Source organism: Physella acuta, unplaced genomic scaffold (assembly GCF_028476545.2).
Source record: "Physella acuta isolate Inbredline_101_S28 unplaced genomic scaffold, ASM2847654v3 ptg000539l, whole genome shotgun sequence".
Lineage (NCBI taxonomy): Eukaryota > Metazoa > Mollusca > Gastropoda > Physidae > Physella > Physella acuta.
In genome coordinates, this window is record NW_026732058.1 from 243812 (window position 1) to 270712 (window position 26901).

Genomic DNA, 26901 nt, shown 5'->3' on the forward strand with positions numbered 1-26901 from the left:
CACTTAATTTTAAAAAGTTTATATTTGGACAGTCCTAGATTTGGCCTAGTCTAGACGAGATCTAGTCTAGAGAAATACTAGACTACTACTAGATCTAGACTAGTCTAGAGTATAGAAGTAGAGATCGACCCGAGTGATCTATCATCTAGATCTAGTCTACAAATAAATTAAACACCTTGTCTAGATCTACCTTAAACTTGAGTACCTACGAATCTAGATCTCGAGTCCAGCTATTTTGAGTATTTTAACATTTTCTAGATCTAGAGTATTCTAGAGTCTAGAAACTCTCAGTAGATCTAGATCAAGTAGTAGATCTAGATCTAGCTAGGCCCTAGGCCTCCCCCACTTTATACTAAGTTTATACTAGATCTACTATAATAGATCTAGTCTAGATAAGAAGATAATTCAAGATAGATCTCTAGATCTACTTAAATTTACTAGTTTTACTGGATCTAGATCTACTTACTACTTATTTATTAAATTATTATAATTATTTAATTTTATTATGAGATAAATGGCCCTGCGAGGAAGGATACAATGGGCGAGGAAGGATACAAAAAGAACCGGAATCGAAAAATGACATTAAAAAAGGATTTTTATCCAGAATCGGCACATTAATCGGATTTAAGCTTGATCTACACTTAGTTACTGCACATTGATAATGATACTAAATATATATATTTTTTCTATATAAATTATATTTCGTTTGGGGGGGGGGGGGGGATTAGGCGTTTCTACCCGGGGAGGGGAGGGATTAGACGTTCTACCAGGGGATGGAGGGAGGGGAGGGATTAGATGTTCTTACACGGGCGGGGGATGAGCTTCACCCCTACCTGAAGAGACGCATGAAAGAAACTGCACAGCACACAAACCACTTTTAAGATTAGACAACCATTAATTAGGCTGTAATGTCAGTCTTTTTATTATAGTGTATCGATGTATTTTCTTTTGAGGGGGGGGGGGGGGCAGCCTAGACGTTCTTACAGGGGGAGGGAGGGGAGCTTCATTGCGTCCATGATAAAAGTAATTTAGAAATTTAAAAAAAGGAGACTTCTGACTTAGTCACGGTTCCAGTTAGCAGACAGACTAGCTGGGACTAGTGACTTCATCTAGTCACTAGTCCTAGCTAGTCTGTCTGAAGTAGATCTATTTAATCTCGATGATATGTCAATATATGAATATTAGGATAATTGAGGATGCAGATGTCTGATAATAGACACACAGGTGTGTTAGGTTGGTAGTCTAAGTATTGTTATCTCAAGTGTAGTTTAATAATTATGGTTGGGCTTATGGTAGGACTTGGTTAAGGGTTAGCATTGACATCAGCATGTTAACTACCAGTAACCTAACACCCCTTTTTTAACAAGACTCTATTACTGTGCATTATCGGACACTGGTATAAAAAATCATCCCAATATTCATATATTGACATATACCTTCCAGATTAAATAGATCTACTTCAGATAGACTAGCTAGGACTAGTGACTAGATAAACAGGCAAATCCGTTAGGCATTTCCCTTTGTGGTCAGATGACCTGGTGCGCCCCAGGCTCCCCTGTGAGCAAATTGGTGCCCACATTCGTTTACAAAGCACCTTACTATAGTTACAAGATGGGACACTACATTCAATGACTAAATCAAACCAGGGGACACACCCAGCACCACTGCAGTAGTGTGAATGGTGGTTCCCTGGAGACCCAGTGATGCTCCTGACACCTGGTTGGTCGTCAAGATGTGATTAGTGTACATTTGAGGTTTTCATACAGCATGTTCTGGGGCATCTGGGCAGTAGTATGGTCAAACTTTCAACACATCTATGATCCATGAAATATAGTGCCAGCTTTTGTTACATTTAAATAACTCAGTTTAGAAAATAGGTCACTTGTTAAATATAAATTATTTGTATTAATGTTTTGGTGAAACCCTCTAATATGTAGCTTCACTCTGTGCGTAGAACTAGATCACAGCAACGCATTCACAAAGTATTCAAGTTTATTGTCAGACCTACTCATTCTTAATGTAATAGAGTAGGCCCACCCAACCATCATCTTTTCCTTTTTGTGCCCAAGACTAGAATATACACTGTCATACAGTTCAGTAGTAGAGTAGGCAAGGTCTAACCTAAACTCTCAAAATATCTTACTGATTAACAAATGTTAAACTATACTTTACTAGAGGAAGATTTTGACCCTATTTTAGATCTACTAAAGAATTGAAGAAAAGTAACAGGTTACTAAAGTGCATGACTGTCAATAGTCCAAATATTTCTTATGATTGTAACTAATATACTAGTAACTACTATTTTGTTTAGTAAGCTAAACTGCACACAAACACAATTTAACTAAATGATGCATCAAGGGTGAGGAATAAAGGTACTGGTGGATGAATAGTATGGAGGGAAGATGGGTGGGTGTTGAATATTTACTAGTATGTAGATACAGAAATGTTTACTTTTTGATGCCCTAACCTCATTTTATCAATAAAATAACAATATTTTGTTTTATTTGTATTTCATATTTTTACTACAGGAAACAAATAATGCTGTTAACTATATAATAAAAGAATGGATTCTGGTACAACACTGGGTAACTACCCACCAATTGTAAGTTGATTGTTTCAATGTTATCTGACCTGTTTTACTTGTGTTTCTTCATCATCATAATCACAACTTGGCATACATCAAATGGGCTTATTCCCCTTTAATTGACAAAGTTTTCAAAACAGGTGACTACCTGCCTTGGCAATTGTCACAGCTCATTTTAATTTAAGTCCTCTTACTTTTAAACTAAAAAATTACAGTTATTTAAGAATTCAGTTTATTTTAATTGGAATGATTTCTATTATTTCACTTTTTTATTTATTTAGGATTGGAAACAGGTAGCTACTTTTCCAAAGAAGGTCCCCCAGAAACCTGATATCGAATTTGAAAAGAAGACAGCAGAGGAAGCATTTGATGAATTCAGACGTTTGTCCCGTAAAGTTGCCAGCCATAGTTATGACATTCCAGAAGGACACAGTGTAATTGTTGCATATGCTAAATATTCTGATCCCAGTGAACCTTCAGAAGCCATAGGTGTAATAACATTCTGTTTGGCTGATCCTAGTGTAAATAAGCCTACTACTACAACTCCACAGACATTCATGGATGCATACTTCCACCAAGTAAGTGAATTTGTGCAAAAATTGTATACAGTAACAAGTTACGCTAGTATAAGTATAACTAGTAACGAACTTGGCCAATTATTAAAGGATAACACACAATTCTGCTTAGACTTGACTCCGAACAAAAACACTGACTGTATTGCTTTATTAATTTCAGACATTCTTTGAATATTCATCTTTAAAAGTAAATTACAATTTTTATCAAGTGCATCTAGAAATTTTATCTCATTACCATAAAGAGACTACTGTTGTTTCTTTTTTTACAAATTAAATTATTTCTTTTAGCTGTCTTTTTTGTTTGTGCATACGGATTATCAGAGAAGAGGTGTTGGGTCCCAGCTTGTAAATAAAGCAATAACAGTAATAAAAGACAGCAACATCAAAAGACCTGTCCATATAGAGGCTGCAAAATCAGCTGTTAAATTTTTCCGTAAAATGAGATTTATCCGGCGTGGAGAAGTTGTTTGCACAAACTCACGAAGAGGATCCAGCCTGTTTTGGAATTTTTTTTGCATGGAACTCTGTATTTAAGTTTTTAATTAAAAAGTATTCATAATGTTATTGCTTTGTTAGTCATCCTGTCTTCTTAAATGTATTGCATTTATTTAAATGGGGTTTTTAAAGTTCCAAATCAAACTTTCAACAGGACTTTTATTAATTTTTATACATATAGTGTGTTATCATTATTCTTGTTGAAACTGCTCACTAATAAATTTAGCATTTAAAAAGTAATATTATGCATTTGTGATATGGGTTAAATTTAACCATTTTAATAAGTTGACATACATTAGTAACATGAAAGATAGAGTAGTTCCATACCTTTGCATGATACTAAATAGATTGTCATGTACCCTGGCAAGGTTAACCATGTTGTATAAAGAAAAATTAAGTTTTAACCACTAATTTATATAACAGGAACAGACTGATGTTTTTAACTAAGTATGCAGATTGTGAAAAAAAATCCATTTAAAACCTCAGAGTAATATTTTAAATGCTTTTTATTGAAATGTAATGATCACAATATTGTATGTTTTGCTTTTTTGATGTATTGTAAACTTCACTTTTTGGAGGTTCATCAAATAAACTGAAAGATTAATTACTCTAAAAATTATTTGTCTCTGTCAAAAATAATTTGAAAGGGATTGTTAGCTAAATTTTAGTTACACAGCCAACCCATTGAATTGATTTTTAGCCTCACTGGATTCACATATTGATAGTCTGTCATTACTAAGATGAAAGAACTGCTGGTTATATTTAATATTTCACTCAACTGGTTTTCTCAATATTTAAGTATAGTATTAAAATAGCTGATAAATCTAATCTTATATTTCTTTTTTGTCTTTCATTAGATATTTTTTACTACCAATATAATTTTTAAATTTTGTGTCATATAAAACTTATTCGTACTAGCAACAAATACATTATTGAGTAAGTGAATTTTTTCAAAGTACATTATTTATTTTGTTTCTTTTCCTCAAGACATTTCCATTACCAAATTAAGTATGATTCTTTATACTTCAAGTTTTCAAAACTTTGATGGACTAATTTTAAAAAATAGATAATTATTCTTATACCTTTTTTTTAAAGGCAGCAAAACATTATTCACATAAATGGTACTGCATGTATGTAAGTTCAAAAGATTTTTAAATTGAGATATTTACAAATATTTAAATAAAAATATAAAAATAAACTTCTTTTTTGTGTCTGTGAAAAATTATTTAATACTGCATTGTATTAATTTTAATAAATGAAATAACTGATCTAAATGTACATTGATTTGCATTTTTTAAAATAATAGGCAATAAAAGTAATTTTTTTTAAATACTAAAAATGTCTTTGTGTCATTTGAATCACTAACTTTTATTTTCTGGGAAAATAATCATGATAATGTTTGTTAAAATGCTGTGGAGAACTAAAATTTTAAATATTCTAACATATTTTAAACTGGTATTAACAGTTATCATACATCTTTACATTAGTGCTGCTGTTGCAGTTTAATTATTTTCAACATCCATTCAATATGCAAAGGCATCACACATGATTCATTCAAAGATGAATTAACATGAATATTATAACAAGTTATGAGAACAAATAAATTTACATTTTTTTATTTTGGGCTTCAAGCAATTCATTTTCCTGCATGAGTTCCCTCTTAGCTCGCATTTCTTCAATCTTTTTAAGCTTGAAAGAAAAGTAATTTTTATTAAATTTAAATACAAAATGTTGAAAGAATAATGTATAATAATAATATCCATGTTTTTTTAACAGATAATACAATAAATTTGTATTATAATGTTAACAGATAACTGCTTACCATTTTTATTGAATAAACTTAAATTGTTAAATGTCATTTTTTTAAAAATTGTTACAAAATAGCAAATATATAAATATAATGCATTATATAAGTATAAGCTAAAATAATTTCTGCTAAATAGTAACTGGTATTATGAAACAATAAAGATACTCACTAATTTAGGATCATCTGGTGGAAATATCTGTGCCTGTGAAAAGGTTGAAATATTTAGAAAATTCAAATAAAATAGCTATTTAAATTAAACTTTTAGTATGGCGTGTTACACTTTACTTATTAATGGCCTGTCATCACTTATGGGAAATAGGCCAGAGACATAAGCTTTCAAGGCATCTTTATTCTGGGCTTGTCTCTCCAACAGTTCCCAGAGGTATCCAACCTTTGGAGTGTTTTCAGGGTTTTCTATTTGTCCTTTAGGCTCCAAGTGAAAGCGTGCCTTGTTATGCTGAGTGTGTGGCCAATCCTCCATTTTCCCTGTGTTCACAGCCATAGTTGCTAATTTCTGATGGCGTTAGTGATTAGAAGGATTTTTCTCAAGCTTGAGTTTATAAAAGAGTATATGTTCTTATTTGTGGCAGTTATTCTACATGTCTCTGCTCCATGAAGTAAAACATGTTTTACAATCATGTTGAAGACAGATATTTATCTCAAGAGTTAATCTCCAGATCCCCAAACATTTTTAGTTGCCTTGCCATTCTTCCTTTTTATGTCTGCTTTTGTTCTGCCTTACTTATCAACAATGTAAAGGTTGCCAAAGTAGGTGAATCTTTCCACTTTTTCTAGGGTTTCCTCTGCCAATATTATAATTTATAAGGTGGTGCTCCTTGATGCATGGATGTCCTGACCTTTGCATGTATAAAAAATTAGCAACACTTTAGGTTTTATCTAGCATTTCTGTTGTTTATGTCGTCAGAGAAGTGCTAGATCATCAGCTAAGACCAAGGGCTAGATCATCAACTAAGTCCAGGTCATCCATGCACTACTCTACATGTTAGACCTTCATATGAGGATTAATGATGTTGGGTTAGGGTACTGCTTCTTCAAATCAGATGGCTGAACAACATATAAGTTATAAGCCAAAGTGTGTCACTTCAAAAAAATTATTTGGAAAAATTCTTTATGAAATAAAAATAGTTGACTGGTAAATACACAATAGATACAAAAAAAAAAATTTTAAACAAAAAAAAAGGTTCTAATCCTTGACAAAGTTTTGGTTAATTAAAGTTGACCACTAGTTGACAATTAGTTTTGTATTGTTGGAAAAGATACTGGTGCAGAGAAATTATTCAATATGAAAATTTAAAAGTAAAATGACTGGTAGCACTGTTCTGTAATAATATAATTAATAGACGTCTATGGGGAGTATATAATTTACAGACTAGGTGCACTTTGTTTAAACTAGGTATTGTACAAGTCAAAATCTGGAAGTTTTTGCCAGTCAGTAAGTAGACACAACCTTGTGCTGAAAGGACTCAGCTAAAGTTAATGTCTGGGGCTTTACTTACCCTTTTTTCCATCATCCATTGTTCAAAAAATACTGGCTGATTAAACAAGTAAAATAAACCAACAGGAAAGCTGACATACATCGCCATCTGTGTAAAAAAATATCAAATTGTTACCAATATGTATTTTAAAAACTTTTCAAAATGTTTGCTCAATTGAAGAAACATTTTGAAAAGTTTTATAATTGCTGATAAAAATTTTTTTTTATTTAAATCTATACAACATACATTATATGATTATAATATGCTAACTTAAATTTTATTGCACCATTGTTACGATGGAAAACTGCGAAATCATTAGGCCTACGTCACTAGCTGCAGCAATTTTATTTTATGGTCCTAAAATAACAGATTAATCATAGCATATAACCATAGGCCATGGGGGAAGCATATGATTATTAATTTATTAGGGGACTCTAGCTTTATCCAGGGTGGTGAGAATTGTCATAAAAAGTTTGACTAAAAAGACAGGATTTTTCATACCAGTTGTCTGATAATAGGGGTTTTAGGTTACTGACTGGTAAAACTAATACACAAATCCAAATGGCTTCCAAATGTCAATGCTAACCCTAGCCCCAACCCTAGTCCTAAAGTGAAAGTCACACTAAAGTAATTTAAGTAGTAATAGCCTATTAATAAGATTCTAGTAACTTGTGTAGTCGAGATTACAAGACTTGAAGTAGCAATACAGAAATTACTAGGTTCTAGATCAAGATCTACTGAGTCTTAGTCTACTCTACAACTACTACTAGTAACTATATCTAGATCTGGTTCTATCGTTTTAGGTACATAAATTCGCCTGCGACTAGAAAATCTAGTAATGTGAAAAACAAGTGACTCCTTAAATTTTAATAATTATTTCACATTTTGAGGAGGATTTATGTTTTGAAAAATATTTTTTTTTTCCTTGTTTCATTTATGTACCTGTTTTTAAACAATTGAATTAAAACTTTTCAGTAATAAATGAAGACCAGCGATGTTTCCAACAGATGCAACCATGCTCAATTACTATATCAGCCATTTTGTTCAAGTTTTTCTTTGTAAACTTATAGCGTGAGATTCAGGGGAAGCCACTCTATTTTACAAATGGCTGCTGTTTATATAGCAAATCTTGCTTGCAAACACTGATGTTAAAAGTTAATTTCTGGCCTATATTGATATATTTATTTAGCCATTGATTTAGGTTTATTATTCATGTATCTATAATATTTGACACAAATAGGGCCCTATAATATCACAATATAGATCTAGATCTACTTCTATTATGTAATTTGTTATAGTTATAGGCCCTAATAATAATATTTATTCAGCTGAGTCTATTTTTTTTTACTAGGCCTATTTTTTACTATTTAATTTAGTCTATTAACTAATCTATTTTGAAAACTATTAGTATTATCGGACATGTGTAGATCTATGTATCCTCATTCATCTAAAAAGACTACTGAGATGTTTTGAAAAGACCAATGATGATTATCAGATTATGACATGAGATTTTGATTAAAATAGAGCTGACTCCACACCTCGCGTCAAGGTTGTGGGCTGTGGACATGCGTTTCGTCCGTCACTGTTCGTAGTCTCTGACTTAACTACTAACTTTACTTACTCTGTCACAGTTCTGTCAGTGAGTTAAATAACTAACTAGATTCTAGATCTAGTAGTATAGTAACTACTAACTAGATCTAGATCTCAGTGAGTAGAACCCTAGCCCTAACGCAACGGCCTAACACTGGCTAACGACAGTAACACTAGCTCTAAATCTAGATTCTAGATCTAGATCTAGAATAGATTCTAGTAAAAAATAAGTAATAATAATTAAATATTTAAATTAAATTTACGTACCCGAAAAACTTCCAACTTCCATCCACCCATCGTAATCTTAAGATCAAAGGATATTCAAGTGTTTTGTAGAATGTCTTAAAATGCCTGACATTTGATAAACGAAGCTAATAAAACACTCTACTGAATCATAGCCAGAGTCAAAAATTGATAGTGTTATTGAAATGGTTAATGGTTATTCGGAAGTTATGGTAAATCTGTGCTATTTTTGTTTTCTTAGTTATCTCCCGTGCCTTACTAGAAATAAGTAGGCCTACCTACTTGGCTGAAAGGATCGTTCGTAATTGGGGGGGGGGGGGGGGGGGTGTCCCCGTAATTTTGTGACGGTGTGTGATGAGGAGAAGGGGGGGGGGGGGGGGTTCAGATGGTTCGACGTCACACTTTTGCATTATAAAAAAGCAATGGTAGAAAACGATTTTTAGACGTTATTTCGCGTTTTAGAAAATTGTTATAATAAATTGTAATAGGAATTGATTAAAATACTCTATCTTGACAGAGTTCAGACAAGATTTTAGAAAAATATCGATGTTTTTTTTTAAAAAATGCAACTGCAATTTTGAGGGGGGTTGTAGGCTGAGATATGACGTAATTTTAGGGGTGGGGGGGGGCTGGCTCTTTGTGACGACGTGTGACGGAGGGGAGGGGGGAGGTAAAAATCGTCCCAAAAAGCGTGACGTCATTTATGGATGACCCCTTAATCAATTCTTATTACAATTTATTAAAACAGTTTTCTAAAACGCGAAATAACGTATACAATTCGTTTTCTAACATTACTTTTTTATAAAATGTGTGACGTCGCACCACCTGACCCCCCCCCTCATCATACACCGTCACTAAACTAAGGACCCACTCCCCCCTACGAGTGTGACGTCATATATGGACGACACCCTCTATGGTTAGACTACTTTCTAATCGTCCTGTTGCTGGTAATTATAGTTTTCAGTGCCATTTTGTCTGGGACACAATTTATTTTGGACAAGACAAATTGTGTTTGGTCATTTATTGTCTAGGTCTTGATCTAGAATCTAGATCGTATTAGGGGCCTACCTTTTTAAAACCTATTTAAATAATTACCTCTCTTTTACTTTATTTGGTTACACTGTCCAGATTTAGCGATTAAGCTTATATTTTTTAAATAAAAAGTAACCTGATTAGTGTGGCCAGTTATTTTCGCTGCTTAATTCATGTAAATAATCATGTAGTTTAACACATTGCTTCTCAAAAAGATAAAGATAAATGCTATACAAATTTTCTATTTATTTTCTTTAAGATAAATATAGACCCTACCTAGTGTACAAAACGAATTTAAAAACTGGAGATACGGAAAATTTTTATTTCGATGATTTCACATTGTATCGATCTAGATTCTAGATCTAGCTAGCAGAAGATGAAGGAAATGTTCTAATGTACTAGAGAGTCTAGATTCTAGATCTAGATCTAAAATCTAGTAATAATAGTAATAGTTCTAGACTTCTAGAAAACATTGAAATTACCATTATAAAATGCCCCGTTTTTTAGGAAAAGACTATTACAACATTGTAAGTGCAAGACTTCGGTAATCTATCGTTTTGGGTACGTAAAATCGCCCGCGACTTGTAATGTGAAAACCAGGTGACTCCTTAAATTTTAATAATTATTTCACATTTTGAGGAGGATTGATGTTTTTTAAAATACAAAAATGTTTCCTTGTTTCATTTATGTACCTGTTTTTAAACAATTGAATTATAACTTTTCCGTAATAAATGAAGACTAGCGATGTTTCCAACAGATGCAACCATGCTCATTTACTATACGAAGTGTCTACTCGGAATAAGATTTTTCGGCAAAAGATAGTTCTGCGCATGCGCAGTGACCTATGGCTAGGGTTAGGGCTAGAATGAGGGTTAGGGGTAGGATTAGGGATAGGGTTAGGGATAGGGTTAGGGATAGGATTGGGGATAGGGTTAAGGACAGGATTAGGGTTGGTATTAGGGTTCTGCGGTTGTAAACACACGCATGCGCAGTACCATCAAAAACATCGCCGCTAAGTCGTAGTTTCTCTCCATTGCGCATGCGTATCGCATGCGTATCTTATTCCGACTAGAATCGGCCTTTACTATATATAGCAGCCATCTTGTTTAAGTTTTATTTTATAAGCTTTTAGCGGGAGATTCAGGGGGAAGCCACTCTATTTTACAAATGGCTGCTGTTTATATAGCAAATCTTGCTCTCACTCACTGCTGTTTAAAGTTAATTTCTGGCCTATATTGATATATTTAGCCATTGATTTAGGTTTATTATTCATTTATCTATAATATTTGACACAAACACATGACAATATACTCCTATTAAAGCCTTGACAATGAGGTAACGTTTTCGTACATTAATAGCCGCGGGCGATTTTACGTACCCAAAACGATAGATTACCAAGACTTCAAATACTGACAAATAGTTGAAATAGTCAACTAACTTAACTTTTACTTTTACTTGTCTTAAGTCTTAAGTATATTAATAAAATTATTATTATATTAAATATTAGTATAAATAAGTAACTAGATCTAGAGTATAGAGAAGAGTGAGTAGAAGAAACGGTAATCTATCGTTTTAGGTACGTAAATATACTAAAATCGCCAGCGACTAGATTTTCTAGTAATGTGAAAAACAGGTGACACCTTAAATTTTAATAATTATTTCACATTTTGAGGAGGATTTATGTTTTGAAAAATACAAAAATGTTTCCTTGTTTTATTTATGTACATGTTTTTAAACTTTAAACAATTGAATTAAAACTTTTCAGTAATAAATGAAGACTAGCGATGTTTCCAACAGATGCAACCATGTTCATTTACTATAACAGCCATCTTGTTTATTTTATTATTGTAAACTTATAGCGCAAGATTCAGTTGGAGCCACTCTAACTTACAGATGGCCGCTTTTTATATAGCAAATCCTGCTCGCACACTGCTGTTTAAAGTTAATTTCTTGCCTATATTGATACATTTAGCCGTTGATTTAGGTTTATTATTCATTTATCTATAATATTTGACACAATATACTTCTATTAAAGCCTTGACAATGAGGTAACTTTTTCGTACATTACTAGCCGCGGGCGATTTTACATACCTAAAACGATAGATCACCAAAACTTTGAAAGTGTGGGGACTGTATGTAGTTAGTAGTGTAGTTGTAGTGAGTGTTGTTGTGTAACTGTAAGAGTAGACTAGAATCTAGACTAGTTAATTTTCAGTTTTAACCTCTTTTTACTCTTTTAGTTTTTGCCTACACAGGCCTAACTATTGTAACTAAACTAAATCTATAAGTCTATACTAAACTTATGCAACTATCTATACTATTCTATACACTCAGACACTGAGTTTACTTCTTATAGATCTAGATCTAGTACTGTACTCTGTACTAAGTAAACTGTGACTTTGACTTAGTCCTCTTTGCTCCTTATGGAACATAGGGCCTCAACCATTTCCTTCCATTTCATCCGATTCCCGGCTATTAATTTTGCCGTCTCCCAAGACATCCCTGTTGGCTTCAGTTCTTCAAGAAGACTCCGCCTCCGGGTCTGTCTTTTGCGCCCTCTCTTCCGATTTCCCTGGGGGTTTCACTCAAGCCCTTGGTGTGTAACATTTGGGTGAGCCTTTCGTAGCGTGTTTCCCACCCAGCACCACTTCCTCCTTCTTATTTGCACACCCATAGGCTCCTGCCTTGCTTTTCTCCTTAGTTTTATGTTCGACACTATGTCATGCCATCCTGATAGCACACCGCCTTAAAGTGGTGGGATGGCTTGTGTGCCCCAGCGACCCCCAGAGCTATGTCGACGGAAGCCTAGTGCTCCTGGCAGGTCTAACAAAGTCAGACAGATCTGCACGGATAGGGGCCAGACCAAACGTTGTGCCCTGGTCGTCCAGGTTGGGGGTTGTGCGATGGGCTAACTACTCGTCCACATAAAACAAAGTATAGTTACAGAAACCGGACAAGTAAACTGTACTTATCAAAATTAGTTTAATTAATTAATTAAATAAGTCTTTATGTGCCTAGTCATACAGAATATTATTATAGAATATTTCTAGTAGGCCTAGATCTACATCTACAGATATATTTTTTTATTTTATAAATAAAATCTAATAATACTAACTATAGTTACTAATTTAGTTAGGCATTATAGGCAGCCATTTCAAAGTTCTGTTGGATTTTTTCTCTATAATTAAATAATTTTTCAGGCTATTACAGAAAAAAATGCTTTTCTGTATAAAAAAATGCTTTATATGCCACACCATCTAACACAACATTCTGGGGATTGTTGCATTTCAAAGGATGATTTTCTAGCTTGTTTTTTAGGTAGGCCTTTATAAAAATTTGTTAATTTTTTTATTCATGTTAAATCAGCTACAGCTTATTTTTTATACATTTTTATAAAATACTAAAAATGTTTTTTTTCAATTGGTCCAACCATCACTTTGTTAAATGTTTTTTACAGACAAGTTTACAGAGGACCAGCTTCCTGATGATGAATTAGATACATTCAAACATTTATTTTTAAAAATAAATGTGCTCAGAATGGAAACTTTTGAAGAGTAAGAATAATTTCTTTGACAATGTATGGAGCTGCATCACTTTATTTAGAGTTTATATTCAATTGGAGCTTTTATAAATGGTATAAAAAAGGGGTGGTGTGCCCGGGCCAGGGCTAGAGAGCTAAACTGCTAACCCAAAAATCTTTAGTTAAAAATCCGGGTTCAAAACAATAGAACATCATTAAGTGCACCCAGCTCTGATGGGTACCTAACTCATATTATGGAAAACAAAGGCAGCTGGCCATAGTGCTGACCACATTATCCCCTTGTTTGACAAGGTCATTGAAACCAGATGAACTCTACTTCATCTGCCCCATTTGTCTTGGGCACAAATGGGAAAAGATGATGATGATAAAAAAAGGTGTTAATTTAGAAATATCCTATCTATTGATCTGTTCTATAAAACAGTAATTATTTAAGAATAAGATTAAACCTACATGTAGGCTTGTAGGTTAAGTGATAAAAACTAAAATTACTGTGTAGTTTGAACTCATAATTTAATAGTAAGGTGTGAATCTTATTTGTTTTTATAAAGATGACCAAAACTACTTTTTAAGGTCCACATTTTTAAAATTATCATTATTTTTAATTAAAGTGTCATTAGACATTTTCTTTTTAATAGAAAACTATTGAAAATATGTTGTTAATAGTTGTAAAGGTAGCTTTTGGTTAGATATTTTAAATGAAAAATGACTATTTAAAACAATGTATGTTTATCCTAACTTATTTGTGTTCTTTTTCAGAGACATCATGTTTAATTTAATTGGGGATGAGTTTTTTGAAATTATCCCAAGTTCTAACCCAGAATCTGAGCATAGCAACCTTTCACTAGACATTGATGGAGTTCTTGATTTAAAATTTATGAATGAGCATTCTGATATCAAACATTCCATATCAATGCTTAATGAATTTTTACCAAGAAAGAAGCTGAGTGGTACATAATTTTTTGAGAAATTATATTACCTGTTTTTCTTTTCCATTTACATGTCTTATCAAAAGCATAAGCTTTTTTTTACTCTGATTAATTTGCTCTAAATAAGGTAATACTTTTGAAGTGCCACTATGCAACAATGAACTTGATAAAGCAATTGTACAGCTACCATCCACCAGCTTTTTACTTTCAAGGTTGACTGCTGTTGAACTAAGTGATCCTCTGCTAAAGCAAGATGGCTCAGAATGGAAAGAAACTGATTTTTTCATGTAAGATCAGCTTATCACAGCCTTTATTAGATAAATGCAAACTTTACATACAAGTTTCTTTTAAATCTGTCATCAGCATCATCTAACTAGATTAATGTCAGTTGATAGGCCATGAAAAAATAATTTGAAAATAAATTTAAGTAACAAATGAGGGCAACTTAGCATTCTTGATTATCAGTTTTAAAATATGTATTATACATATAATTATATAAAAGTAAAAAGATTATTTTACAAACTGGGTGTGAGAGATTGTGTTAATGCGCCACTACCAGTTATATCATAGCAATTGAAACAAAAGAATGTAAACAATGATTCTAGTTGATGATCTGTAGATGTAACTTTAATATATGCCAGCATTCATAAATCATTAGACTGTCTGCTGTCAATAAGATGACAGGTTCAAGACTATCCTTAGCACACCTTTCCTCCTTGACAATGTAGAGCACCCATTTCTTTCACTTACACAATGTGTTGAACCCATTTAAATAGGAATACATCTTAGTTTTTTCAATTGTGAAATTTAAAGTATATTTATTAGTAAATTTTTAATTTATAAAACCTTTAGCCGTGATCTGACCTTAACAAATGATGATAAAGAAACAGAAGACCAAGCATTCCTTTTTAATGAGAAGTTCAAAAAAATGTCTTTAGAGAGTCCAAATAATGTAAGTGGCTCAAATTAGAACTTTTCAATTTCTTTATTCCTGCTTAATGAATTTTCTGTTGTAATTTAACACAATTTGCCATCTGTTTTTAATAAAGGGCTTATTGTTAAGTGTCTAAATGATCTAGGTGTTATTTTTTTACTTTCTTAACACCATTGTTTTCAGAATCTATTTGAAGAACTGCTCTCACCTAACATCATAAGTAAAGAAGATTCTGATCTTGTTCAAAGCATTCATCTGTTTGGTGTAGTTTTTAAAGAGCTACAATCTGACTGGGTTGACCAAAATTTTAATTTAACAGCTCAGGAACAATCTGAAAGTAAGATACATATTTTAACACTACTAACATTTTAAATTGTTTTAAAAGTAATTAAATGATCAGATTCTGTCCATAGGAGAAGGAGAGTACTTAACTAATAAAAATGTTCTATTTAATAAATAACTATTGAGGCCCTCATCAAAATTGTTTTAGCTATTCTCTATCAATTAGCAGAAAATATGATGCAGATATTGTCACAAGGAATGAACAGTGAAATCATAATAAGCAAACTGGAGGAGCCAATCAATCTAACTTTTAAGTCATTCTTGGAAATAAATAATGCTGGTAATATCAACTAATTCTAATTTTTTTTAAATATATCCTTAAAAAACTATTAGTAGTTCTTCATGGGATTAATTGTAATTTCTTTAATGATTGAAAGTGTTAGATTTTATATTCCTTATATTATAAAAACCTTGACAAATACTAATTGCTCTTTTTTTTTCTTCAGAAAACCAAAATGAGGACAGCTTATGTATGAATCTTCTGACAGATTCAATTTTAGAGTTGATACCAACCAAACTGGTCTATGAAACTGAGAAACCAATAGATTTGATACAATTCACAGTTCAGTCATTAGCTTTAACAGAAATAAACCTGGATTTAAATCATAGGTATTTTTAAAAATTAATATTAGTTAATACTAAATGTGTAATTACTATGACATTTTCTGTTTACTTCAAACTATTTGCTTGTATTTGAAGTTTTTGTAGTTTATCCCTAACACTGTTCACAAAACTAATGTCAGAAAATGTTTTTTTTTAGCCCTTTAATCACAAACAAACTATTGCAAGTTATGAATAATAATATTTGGGAAAAAGAAAAGCACTTTGATGAAATGCAAATTCCAGGTACAATTTTTAAATTATTTATTTCATGAAGTCACAAAAAGGCTCTAAATAAAATAAAGAGTATCTTAATTAAATATGTAATTGAAGTTATTTTTCTTTAAAATAGTTTAGTTTTATGTTTATTACATGTAATGTAATGCTGTTAAGAAAATTTTTGAGTGTTCCCTTGAAATCCAATAATGAATTATAGTTAATTCAGTAAATAAATGTGTTTTCTTAAGTTTATAAATGTTCTTTATTTTACTAAGCTTTTTGTTTAGATAACACTATGTATTTAAATATGGTACAGCTTGGTTGGATGGTAGAGTTTATGATTCCTAACCCAAAGTTTTAAGTTTGGTCTGCGTCTTTAGGACATGACTAAGTCCAACCAGCTCTGATGGGTATTTGACTCATGTAATGGAAACAAAAGCAGCTGTGCATAATGTTATATAAATTCTTAGCAATTTTAGTTGTAGAACTACAAAAATATTGTCATTTTCAGGTTCCAAAATTTGTTCATGTTATTAATTTTTGTGACAACTACATTTTATAAATGTATTAGAGTTAGTTATCAACTGTTAATTGCAGCTATACATTGCTTTCAGAGCCAAAGTTTCCTGCACCTACTCTACCAGATTTGATCAGCGAAGTAATTGAATGTCAAAGGCTTACACAAGATGACTGTTCAGCAGAGGAAGAAAAACTGCCCTGGTCATTTGATGTTGTCTGTGAACAGATTCCTTTTTTGCAAGTTTTACCTGAGATGACCATAGACCACCCAGCCAAACCTCCTGAATGTTTTAGTAAATTTTCTTTGTCAGATTCAGGTGACACAACAGTTGGTTTTTTTTTTTACTTTTTAAAAAAAAAAATCAAACTTCATATACTGTTAAATTGCCATATTTATGACTTAACACTTTGAAAAAAAAATTATTTTTAGTCAGTAAATCTTGATCTTATATACATTTTCTTATTTAGTTTTTTTTTTTTTTTTTTAAATGTACAATCTTTTTAAAATGAAAATTGCTTTATTTTTCAGAATTACTATATTGGTCGGAAAATGACACCTCTGAGGAAAAAGTAAATATATGTAAACATAAACAAGATTTTATAGGTTTGTGTGGCCTTGTATGACCAGATCATGATGTTATCTAGACTAAATTTGATAAACTATTTTCGCTTTGTAATTAATTTTTTTTTAATTTCTATGTGGCTTCCCAATTGAAATTATTTTTTTAGAGGATAAAGAAGTATACTTTCAAGAAACAATTGTGCTAGATCCCTTAGAATCTTTCATTCAAGTTCGAGCAAATGTCAGATTTCTAGATCTCACAGGTTTGTTATATTAGGTATTCGCACTCATTAGCAAAACTTAATGTTTACTTGACAAATATTTTAAAATCTAGAACTATTTCTATATAAACATGCTTGATTAATTTGTCCAAAAAATAAATCCTGTAATAATATTTAAATGAGAGTAGATCTAGTTTAAAACTCAAATGATGAATCTTATATTGGCTGTATAAAAAATAGTTCTAGAAACATATATTTTCAAAACTGTGTTGTATAATAAATTATTTAATTTTAAAGGTGCTGCGTTATCTGACGATATGAAGAAAGCTGTAGAGTTAATAGAGAACCAAGTGTCTAGTGTTACAACTGAGTTAGTCAAGAATAAAGTGGATACTGTCACAACTACAGCAAAAGCAGAAACTAATTTGCATAAAACTGAGAAAATTAAAATGATTGATGTTCCTATTTCAGGTAGCCCTACCTTTTTTGTTTTTTTTATTCTTACTCATCTATTCCAATATTTATTTATTTATTTGGGATAAAATATAATCATTAAAAACTGTTTAAATTTTATTCCAGCAGGAAAACTATTTTTTCTGCATTTGCAAAATGTAATTTTATCTAGAGAAAATATTATCTTCAGATGGCATGGATGAAGTGATTGACTGTATAGAAAGTTGTGCTGCCCCATACTTTGATCAAATACAGAAAAAGGGATTGGTATCCTCTAATGAGACATTTTTGAGTCTTACTGCTGACTATGCTAGATTTCTTTTAAAAGAAGATGAAAAGCAAAACTCAGAAAGGTCTCAGGGATGTGATAAACTAGGCGAGAAAAACAGTAAATAATCCTGCACTTCTTTTTACGTTTCTAATTTTCTGGTTCATACCTGCAATAAAAACCTAGATTTTTAAAATTACTTGTAATCCATTAAAATAATTTAGGTATGGAAAAAACATACTTTCTGTTACAATCATATTTCAGAAAATCTGACCACCAGCCTCAATGTAATATTCATCCTAAGATCTGCCATTGAGCTCCTGATTCACTCCTGCCTAGAGTCCTGTATTACCTGGATAACTTCACAGATAGAAAGTGGCCAGCTGTCATTAGAAAGTGAGAACATTTTATTCAGCTGTTAACTAGAATCTAAAATTTGTTGTTTAAATTTGTAAAAAAATTTTTAGAATCTAACTTATGACTTATATTTTATTAGAAACATTCCATGAACTTCGAGGTCAATTATTTGCTCTCCAATGCAATTTTTACCAAAATAAAAAATTTCATCCCAAAATGGAGAGCTTATGCCAAGAAATTAAGGACTTTTTGACCCAGTTTCCTGGAGCTAAGGTGAGTAAAATAAATTATAATTCCAAACATCCATATATATATATATATATATATTAGATTTACTGGTGTTGTTCAGAGGCTTAAGCAATTCAATCTTAAGCAACTGTTTATCAGTAAAAGTAAAATAGTTTGTTTTGAATATAAGAGGTATTTATGTAATGTTTAAATTGTTTTTTCTGATATATTTTTAGGTTTTGCTACTTGTCCAGAGAGGTCAGCCTAATTTGCTATCAGCTGTTCATGATCTGCTGGTTAACATCTGGCACATTGATGTTTCATGTGCCTCAGAAACCACACAGTGCCTAAGGTATGATAGCTGGGAAAGTAAAGATGATAAATATAATGTGGGGAGCTAAATTCTTATTAGCTGGGGTTGAAAACTTAAGGCTTTATCATGCAGACACAATGATCCATTTTGCTTAGGATCAAATATTAAAACTTTATTTTATTTCTTATTACCATAAAACTAATGTTAAAAGATCACTAAAGATTGGAAAATTATGCTGGCACGTAACATGTTATAATGTTCCACTTTTTAAAACAATAAAAGTTTTGGTTTTAAATATTTGTTTCAGTTTAATAACCAGCACAGTTTTGGTTACACCCTATGTCGAGTTCAAGAACATTGAAGATGTGAACCAGTTTTCTTTAGTCATTCAGTATGATGAACAGCTGGGAGATTTTTACAAAAAAATCTGCAAAGATCGCAATATTTCCTACATTGGCCTATCTATGAAGCTCAACTACAGAATCAAGGAGAAAGGTATCATATGCAGTGCAACGTAGACATATCCACACTATCAGTCATCTGTTTTATTTTAGTTAATGTAGCTATAAGAATGTGTACATAAACTTTAGAAGCTGTGTTATGTTAGATACAAAAAATTATTCTTGCAACAAAATAACTGTCATAATTTGTCTTTGCAGTACCATTAGCTGTACCAGAAGAAAAAACTGACATTGCATTGATCTGTTCAACCACTGTTACACAATATAAACATCTGGTGTATCTTTTAGAAGCCAAGTAGGGTTATCTTTTTAAAAAATATAATTGGCTCAATTTTTATTGCAGTAATAACTTAAAATATTAGTTTAATCAGGCTAACTAGTTTGTAAATCTAATCAGTAATAAATTTTAAATATTAACACCTTCTTTAGGTATATTAATTTTAGAACTTGAAATGCAGTATAAATACCAAATCATGTTGTTAGGTCCTAATATACTGAACATCAAATAATCCCTTTCAAATGATTTAAAGTACCTTTTTACCCTATAATTAACAACCCAACTATCTGAAACCCAAGTAATCCGAAACCAAATTATGACCCATAGAAAATATTTGTTAATATTCTTCCACATTATTAAGTGTTGATTTACATTATTTTCAGACACAATATACTAGTGATAGAAAGAGATTACAACAAACGTTGCCTTAGAGTTTGTTTCCCTGACATCATCATAAGTACTTCACACTGTGCTGTACTATTAGGGCTGAAGGAGATTGAAGGACAACTCAGTTTTGAGGAGGTGGTTCACAGATTTGTGGCCCTTGGACTTCAGTTCTCTCACTGCTATGTTCTCCTGCATGGCTTTGATTCAAACAACAGGTGAAAGCTGCTTGTGACTATATCCTAATCACTTTCATTTTTATCACATTTGTTATCTTATCTATTTGTAGGGCACTTAGCTCTAAATAAATCTCATCTTGAAATGTGGAAGGAAATTAAGTAAACAAAGAAAAAACCTTCTTTCTCTTTTTACCCAAACTAGTACTTCTATTATAATAGCAACATGTAACAAACCCTTTTTGTGACAGCAAGTGATGAAACTAAGGCTTTTTTTTTTTACAACTAACGCACTATACATTTAATTTCAGTTACCTGTTAAACAAAGAAACAGAAAACAACATTTACAAACTGAGAGCAGCTTTAGCCAATTTAAGTGCAGCATCAGAAAATTTTACGGTGCAATTTAAAGTAAGATTTTCTAAATCATAAAATAGTTAGTTTAATTTTACTTAAGTGTAAGCAGTTCTGATAGAAAGTTCAAAAACACATTTTTGTTTTCAGTTTTCATAAAAATAGAGAAACAACTGATGCAATGTAACAGAGATAATATTTGTAAAATAATGCAGAAATATTAGTTTTAATTTCTTAACTGTAAATTTAGTCTTCTTTAATTTCATTTGGTAAAACATGGTCCTACTAGTGATAGTAAACATGAGCTTTATATAATTAAAGTTTTAAAGTTGTGAGATTTCACATAAATGCCTGATGTGTTATAGGTGTTAATCACCCTGACTGAAGAGGATGCTGCAAAAACAATCAGAGACATAGTGAATATTTATATCAACACACACAGTAATTCAGATTTACTTAGAAATTGGCTAACCACAGATTTCTCAGAGGTTAGTAAATTAAGTTATCATTTTGAAATATCACATAAAACAAAAAGTAAACATTTACATAACACACACAAAATATGTTTTTACATCAAAATGAAAACTTATAATTTTTTGTTAACCTAGGATGAAGAGTTCCTTCTTCAAGTACCTTGCTTAAATTCCTTCAGGTTTTTATATTTTATATATTTCTATTTAAATATTATTAGTAAAGATAGAAACTTCAAGCATTGAAGTTGACACTTAAATTTTTATGTTTAAGTGCACAGCTGCTGTTAAAAAATTTTACCTTACAAGAAATACTGGAAAAAAATGAGGAAGATTTAAAAGCAATGGTGCCAGAAATACCTGAAAAAATAATAAAAGTAAGGTTAATTTAATGCTGCTTTTTATTTATAATATATATTTATAATATATATATTTATATATTACATTTGATAATATATGGTTGTAAATTATCTCCTGAAACAAAACAGGGATCTACTCTTCGTTAAAGTTCACTACATTTTTGTTTGTAAATATATATTTTAAACTTTAAAGAAAAAAGTGTTTCATTATTAATTTATGCGTTTGATTATGCATCTTTAAATTTGCTGTGTGTTTTAACAATAGCTAAAATATTCTCTTCAAGTATCTCCATTATTGTACCCTGGACTGGAAGGAGAAAAACTCTTTAAGTGGTTCTCAAGTCTCAGCAAATGGCAACAGTGAGAAATCTTTCAACAGTTACAGCTTGGCCTCCCCTACCTATTCCCCTTTATCAGACGTGGATCAGGACTCAACTGTCAGTCTATCACCTGCTGCCTACAAACACGTGTCTTCCTCCCCCCTGTCCACATGTGGACAACCTTACTGTGGTAGCCCACACATTAAAGACCAGGTGAAGAGGATTCCTACTGGCTCAGCAAATCCATCCTGCATAGAGAGCTGTGGAGAATGGATGAGTGTGGATCAGTCTAAGAAAAATGCACCAACAGATTCCTTGTCTCTTCATGAAAGTGTTGACCGTGATTTCCAGGCTCCAGAGACCCGATCAAGAAATTGTATGTCAAACATGGAAAATACTTCAAAGCTGCTACAATCATCCAGCATTGGTAGAACTTCTTTTGTAAATTTGTCCAAAAACCAAAATATAACATATCTTCAGAAGTCAATTAGAGGATTACAAGACACTCATGGCATGGGGAGGTCAGTCTTACAAGACACTCATAGCATGGAGAGGTCAGTCTTACAAGACACTCATGGTATGGGGAGGTCAGAGAGAGGATTACAAGATAATTTCAGCACGGAGAGGTCAGTCTTACAAGACACTCATAGCATGGGGAGGTCAGTCTTACAAGACACTCATAGCATGGGGAGGTCAGTCTTACAAGACACTCATAGCATGGGGAGGTCAGTCTTACAAGACACTCATAGCATGGAGAGGTCAGTCTTACAAGACACTCATGGTATGGTGAGGTCAGAGAGAGGATTACAAAACTCACATAGCATTGTTGTCTCTAACTTTGATAACACAAAAGAAGCCACTACTTATAAGACAAGTAAAACATTATCAGATGATAACTACCCCATTTACGAACTGGATGAAAGTGGCTTAAACTCTTATGTCTTTGAATGTCAAGATAAATCTCAACCAGTTATGAATCAACTGAATTTGCTTTCTGACTATCAAAACAACAGAAACAATTATAATTATACAGATTCTTCTAGATCTTTTTTCTCTTTAGACCCTGAGGATGACAATAGACATGAAGAAAGTTGGATGCTTCCTCAAGTGTCCAGAGGTTATGGCATCTTTTCATCAAAAGCCAGTAGAAACTCAGATCCCATTGACACCTTCTATAACACGGGATTAAACAAAAACAGATTTCTTCTTCCTGATGATAACACAGTGGGCAACAGCTCTAGAGTAAATATAGCATCTGATTTCTCTAGGCGGCCTCAACAATCTAATGTTGTATCCAACTGTGGCCCTGCACTAGATACAAACAGATGTTCATCTTATGTTCGTTTAAGTGCAGACAAGCAGAGATGTCATGGTGATCCAGGTCTCAGTGCCAATCAACTACTAGCACGCAATAAAAAATATTCTCCTGAACAGGGTCATGGAGCTGACCATAATAAAGTCTTAGGGGTTGTAAGTCCACTGTCTGCCAGTCATCCTCCTGCTTGGTTATACCCAGATCAGCAGAGCAGAAAACAAAATGCTACCACTACAGATGTGGAACTGTTTGCAAGAGGGTCTGTCCAAAGGTTGAATCATCTACCCAGTTCTAGAGAGCATGTCAGGTCAAGCTATGGTTATTGTTCAAATGAAAAACAGAATAGTGATAGAGTCAATCCAACATGTGCACAAAATAAAACACAAGCTGATTCAAAACACAAAGTGAACATTGGATTAGCACAGCCCATGTGTAGACTAAACACAACTGATGGTAAGTTATTTTTTTAACATAGATAGTGTTGAACAAAACAAATATGTAGTGTATAGTCCAGTCTATTGATGTCATAAAGGACATTTATCTGTCTGTCAGCCTATCTATGTCGATCTATCTCTCTCTTTATATATCTCTATATCTATATATCCTATAATCCCAGAAGAGTTATTGGGGTACTACTGTTGTCTCTTTCATAATGATTTACCATCATTCCCAATCCTCTGCTGCTTTTAATAATCCAGCAAAAGACAGTCTGCTCCAGTCCTTGATATCATCCAGAAATGTAGGATTGTTATATTGTTTAGGGTATGCCTTAATATTTCTGTAAAATTATGTTGATAGTTGAAATCCCCTTGTCTAAACAAATACACTGAACTTGTCCTTCTGGGTTCTCTATAAACTTGACACTTGATTTTAACAATTTTTAATGTGTTTTTTATAGATGTAGAACCAATAATTTTAACAACTCATTTTCATCTGTTAATTCCACTTTAGAAATAAAATATGTAACCTTTTTTTGTGTATAAATTCACAGCTCCTTCTAGTCTGCATTACACAGAATGTTGCACAACAGATGTTGTAAAAACAGTGTTAGACACAAATCAGTGTTAGACACAAATCAGTGTTAGACACAAATCAGTGCTAGACACAAATCAGTGTTAACAGTGGTGAATAATTATACACTGCTTGGACTGGCCATTGTTTTACACACAATTCTTTACACAAATCTAAAATTTGTGAAATGCAAAAATTAATTTACTAAACCTTATTTGTGCAAGTAGTTTTTAAAATTTGATCTTTCAATCAGGTTTGGAATGCTTTCAATCAATGAACAAAACAAAACAAGTGGATATGAGAAGCTTATATTCTGCCTCTCCACCAATGGACATGGATTCAGGCCAATCTCAAGATGGATCCTATACAAAACACTATGTATGTATTGTTGTATGGAGTTTATTATTAAAGTTGTTTGATAATTAAGCTTGAGATTTTAGGATTTCACACATTAGAAATAGATGACTGATTTAAGTGGAAACTTTATTTGTTTCTGTGTTGTTTTGTCATTACTGAAATTGCATTACAATATTCAAGAACATAATTTGTTTACATATCAGGTGAATGAAGAAAAATTAAAAAGATGGAATTCTCATTTATTGAATATTACTCACCAAAGTAAAGGTAAAACTAATTTTTAAAATTCAGACAAAATAAATAGTTGTTTTTGTAGTTGAATAAGACAGTTGCTCCTAATTTTATTAATATCTTTGACCTCTGGACAGAAGCCAATGTAGCCAAATCCCAGCCATTCAGTTGTTCCTAACTTTATTTATATCTTTGACCTCTGGACAGAAGCCAATGTAGCCAAATCCCAGCCATTCAGTTGTTCCTAACTTTATTTATATCTTTGACCTCTGGACAGAAGCCAATGTTGCCAAATCCCAGCCATTCAGTTGTTCCTAACTTTATTTATATCTTTGACCTCTGGACAGAAGCCAATGTTGCCAAATCCCAGCCATTCAGTTGTTCCTAACTTTATTTATATCTTTGACCTCTGGACAGAAGCCAATGTTGCCAAATCCCAGCCATTCACCAAAAGAAGAAAGCTGCAAGTTGAGAAGAAGCCTGGCAACAATGGACAAACTGTACTGGTTTTTAAATAAACACATTTTTGCAAGAAGCTTTATCATGAGATCATTCAATCATCAATGCTGATCATTTTTTTTAAAAATAGTTTTGTCTCACAACTGCTCATACATTGTTAATGTTGCTTGTTGTTATGCACTAATTACAATTCTTTACCAAACTTATAATTGTTGACATTTTTAAATGTTACAGTTGACTTGCATGTTGTGTGTGATGTTCAACACTCATCAGAAGAGATTTACTTATATTTTCTTTTACTTTGTGGGAGCTATGCTATGTAATAATATTTTCATAAGCTGTAAAAGATACACTCAACACAGCCATTAAGTAATTCATTAGGTAAAACATTTCCTCAATCATTAGACATTTACATAACCGTTTGCTGAAGGAATAAATAAAATAAGCTAAGCTTTTACTTTTAGATTGTTGGTACAATTCCTAGATCTAGTTTTTATTCTCGGTGATGTTGCTCATAGAAGTTGATGTCCTGTTTAAAATTTAGAGTATGGTGTAGAAAGAAAACTACCAGAATGATTGGCATAGTTTAAAGTATTATCTTACTATTTTTCACCTCATCTTTTTACTAAAAGTAACTTGTTTAGTAACTTAGTATAGTATATTAATTCAAATACGTGAATACAAAAAATAACAAATACTGACCTATGTATGTTATATTTTATTCATCGTAGCCTTTATAACATTTTTGGACGGGCAGTTAATGAAAAGTACTTGTTTTAAATAAGCTTAATGAGATGGGATTGTTTACATATTATTACATAATGATGAAAGAGACACAATTAAAAATGGTCTTAGTCTTATGAGCAGTAGTCTAGTCCTTTCCCTTCAAAGTTCGCTGTTATGGTGGTGCTGCTATATCTAAGATCCCTGCCATTGCCAAGTTTCTAAATGTTTGCATGATAAAAAACCAGGTCAGGAACTTGACTGTTACCTTGACCTTTCTAGCCCAACCGCACAAGAATGTTTCAATGAGATGACCGCAGAAGACCAGGAACATGGACGCCATACTGAGAGTGAAGATGAGGAAAAAGCTGAGGAAAAAAATGATTTTGTCAAAGTTCTGTAATTTTAATTCATTTCTTAGTCTACTGCACTTGGTATCAATAAAGTCTTGAAACGTATATTTGCAGAACTATATGATTCCGCAAAAAAATTAATTTAAATTTAAGCTGAAAATTGATGCAGAGTAGGCCAATCGTGTATATCATTAACCACCCTTACATTTTCATTGGAATCGAAAATGAACGTAGAAATTGATAGGTTTTTTTAAAAAAATTGTTCGATCATTTAAGGTAGTGAGTATTCTGTTTTTTAGTAGGCTCGCTGCATTGGCCTACACTACGTTTCCCGGTCTCTGTAGAA

General features: G+C 32.3%; 3 protein-coding genes across 6 annotated transcripts; 2 read left to right on the forward strand and 1 right to left on the reverse strand.

Moving 5' to 3' along the window:
• Positions 1–37: 37 nt before the first annotated feature.
• On the forward strand, positions 38–4815 carry LOC131945905 (uncharacterized). Of its 2 annotated transcripts, none has more exons than XM_059306536.1 (4): positions 38–239; positions 2529–2602; positions 2866–3162; positions 3448–4814. In XM_059306536.1, exons 2-4 carry the CDS (start codon positions 2564–2566, stop codon positions 3691–3693), a joined length of 582 nt encoding a protein of 193 aa, XP_059162519.1. In that variant the 5' UTR covers positions 38–239; positions 2529–2563; the 3' UTR covers positions 3694–4814. The 2 variants fall into 2 exon arrangements, with proteins under 2 accessions (XP_059162519.1, XP_059162520.1); XM_059306537.1 differs by lacking the exon at positions 38–239 and adding an exon at positions 1173–1719 and having other exon boundaries at positions 3448–4815.
• Positions 4816–4913: 98 nt separating this feature from the next.
• LOC131945906 (protein PET100 homolog, mitochondrial) lies at positions 4914–9021 on the reverse strand. Its single transcript, XM_059306538.1, has 4 exons — positions 8815–9021; positions 6979–7065; positions 5631–5663; positions 4914–5343 (listed from the first exon to the last, which is right to left on the reverse strand). The coding sequence occupies exons 1-4, from the start codon at positions 8842–8844 to the stop codon at positions 5260–5262; spliced, it is 234 nt and encodes a 77-aa protein (XP_059162521.1). The 5' UTR covers positions 8845–9021; the 3' UTR covers positions 4914–5259.
• Positions 9022–10248: 1227 nt separating this feature from the next.
• On the forward strand, positions 10249–25671 carry LOC131945904 (uncharacterized). 3 transcript variants are annotated; one of them, XM_059306533.1, is made up of 29 exons: positions 10249–10349; positions 13023–13140; positions 13280–13376; positions 14120–14310; positions 14417–14576; positions 15142–15241; positions 15407–15560; positions 15732–15845; positions 16012–16174; positions 16326–16411; positions 16999–17220; positions 17433–17507; positions 17633–17728; positions 17984–18157; positions 18330–18527; positions 18672–18803; positions 18904–19037; positions 19229–19344; positions 19613–19800; positions 19965–20061; positions 20427–20645; positions 20915–21014; positions 21323–21445; positions 21566–21609; positions 21702–21804; positions 22071–23874; positions 24686–24810; positions 24993–25056; positions 25438–25671. In XM_059306533.1, exons 1-29 carry the CDS (start codon positions 10314–10316, stop codon positions 25536–25538), a joined length of 5334 nt encoding a protein of 1777 aa, XP_059162516.1. In that variant the 5' UTR covers positions 10249–10313; the 3' UTR covers positions 25539–25671. The 3 variants fall into 3 exon arrangements, with proteins under 3 accessions (XP_059162516.1, XP_059162517.1, XP_059162518.1); XM_059306534.1 differs by lacking the exon at positions 25438–25671 and adding an exon at positions 25298–25431; XM_059306535.1 differs by lacking the exon at positions 10249–10349 and adding an exon at positions 10998–11082.
• Positions 25672–26901: the final 1230 nt, after the last annotated feature.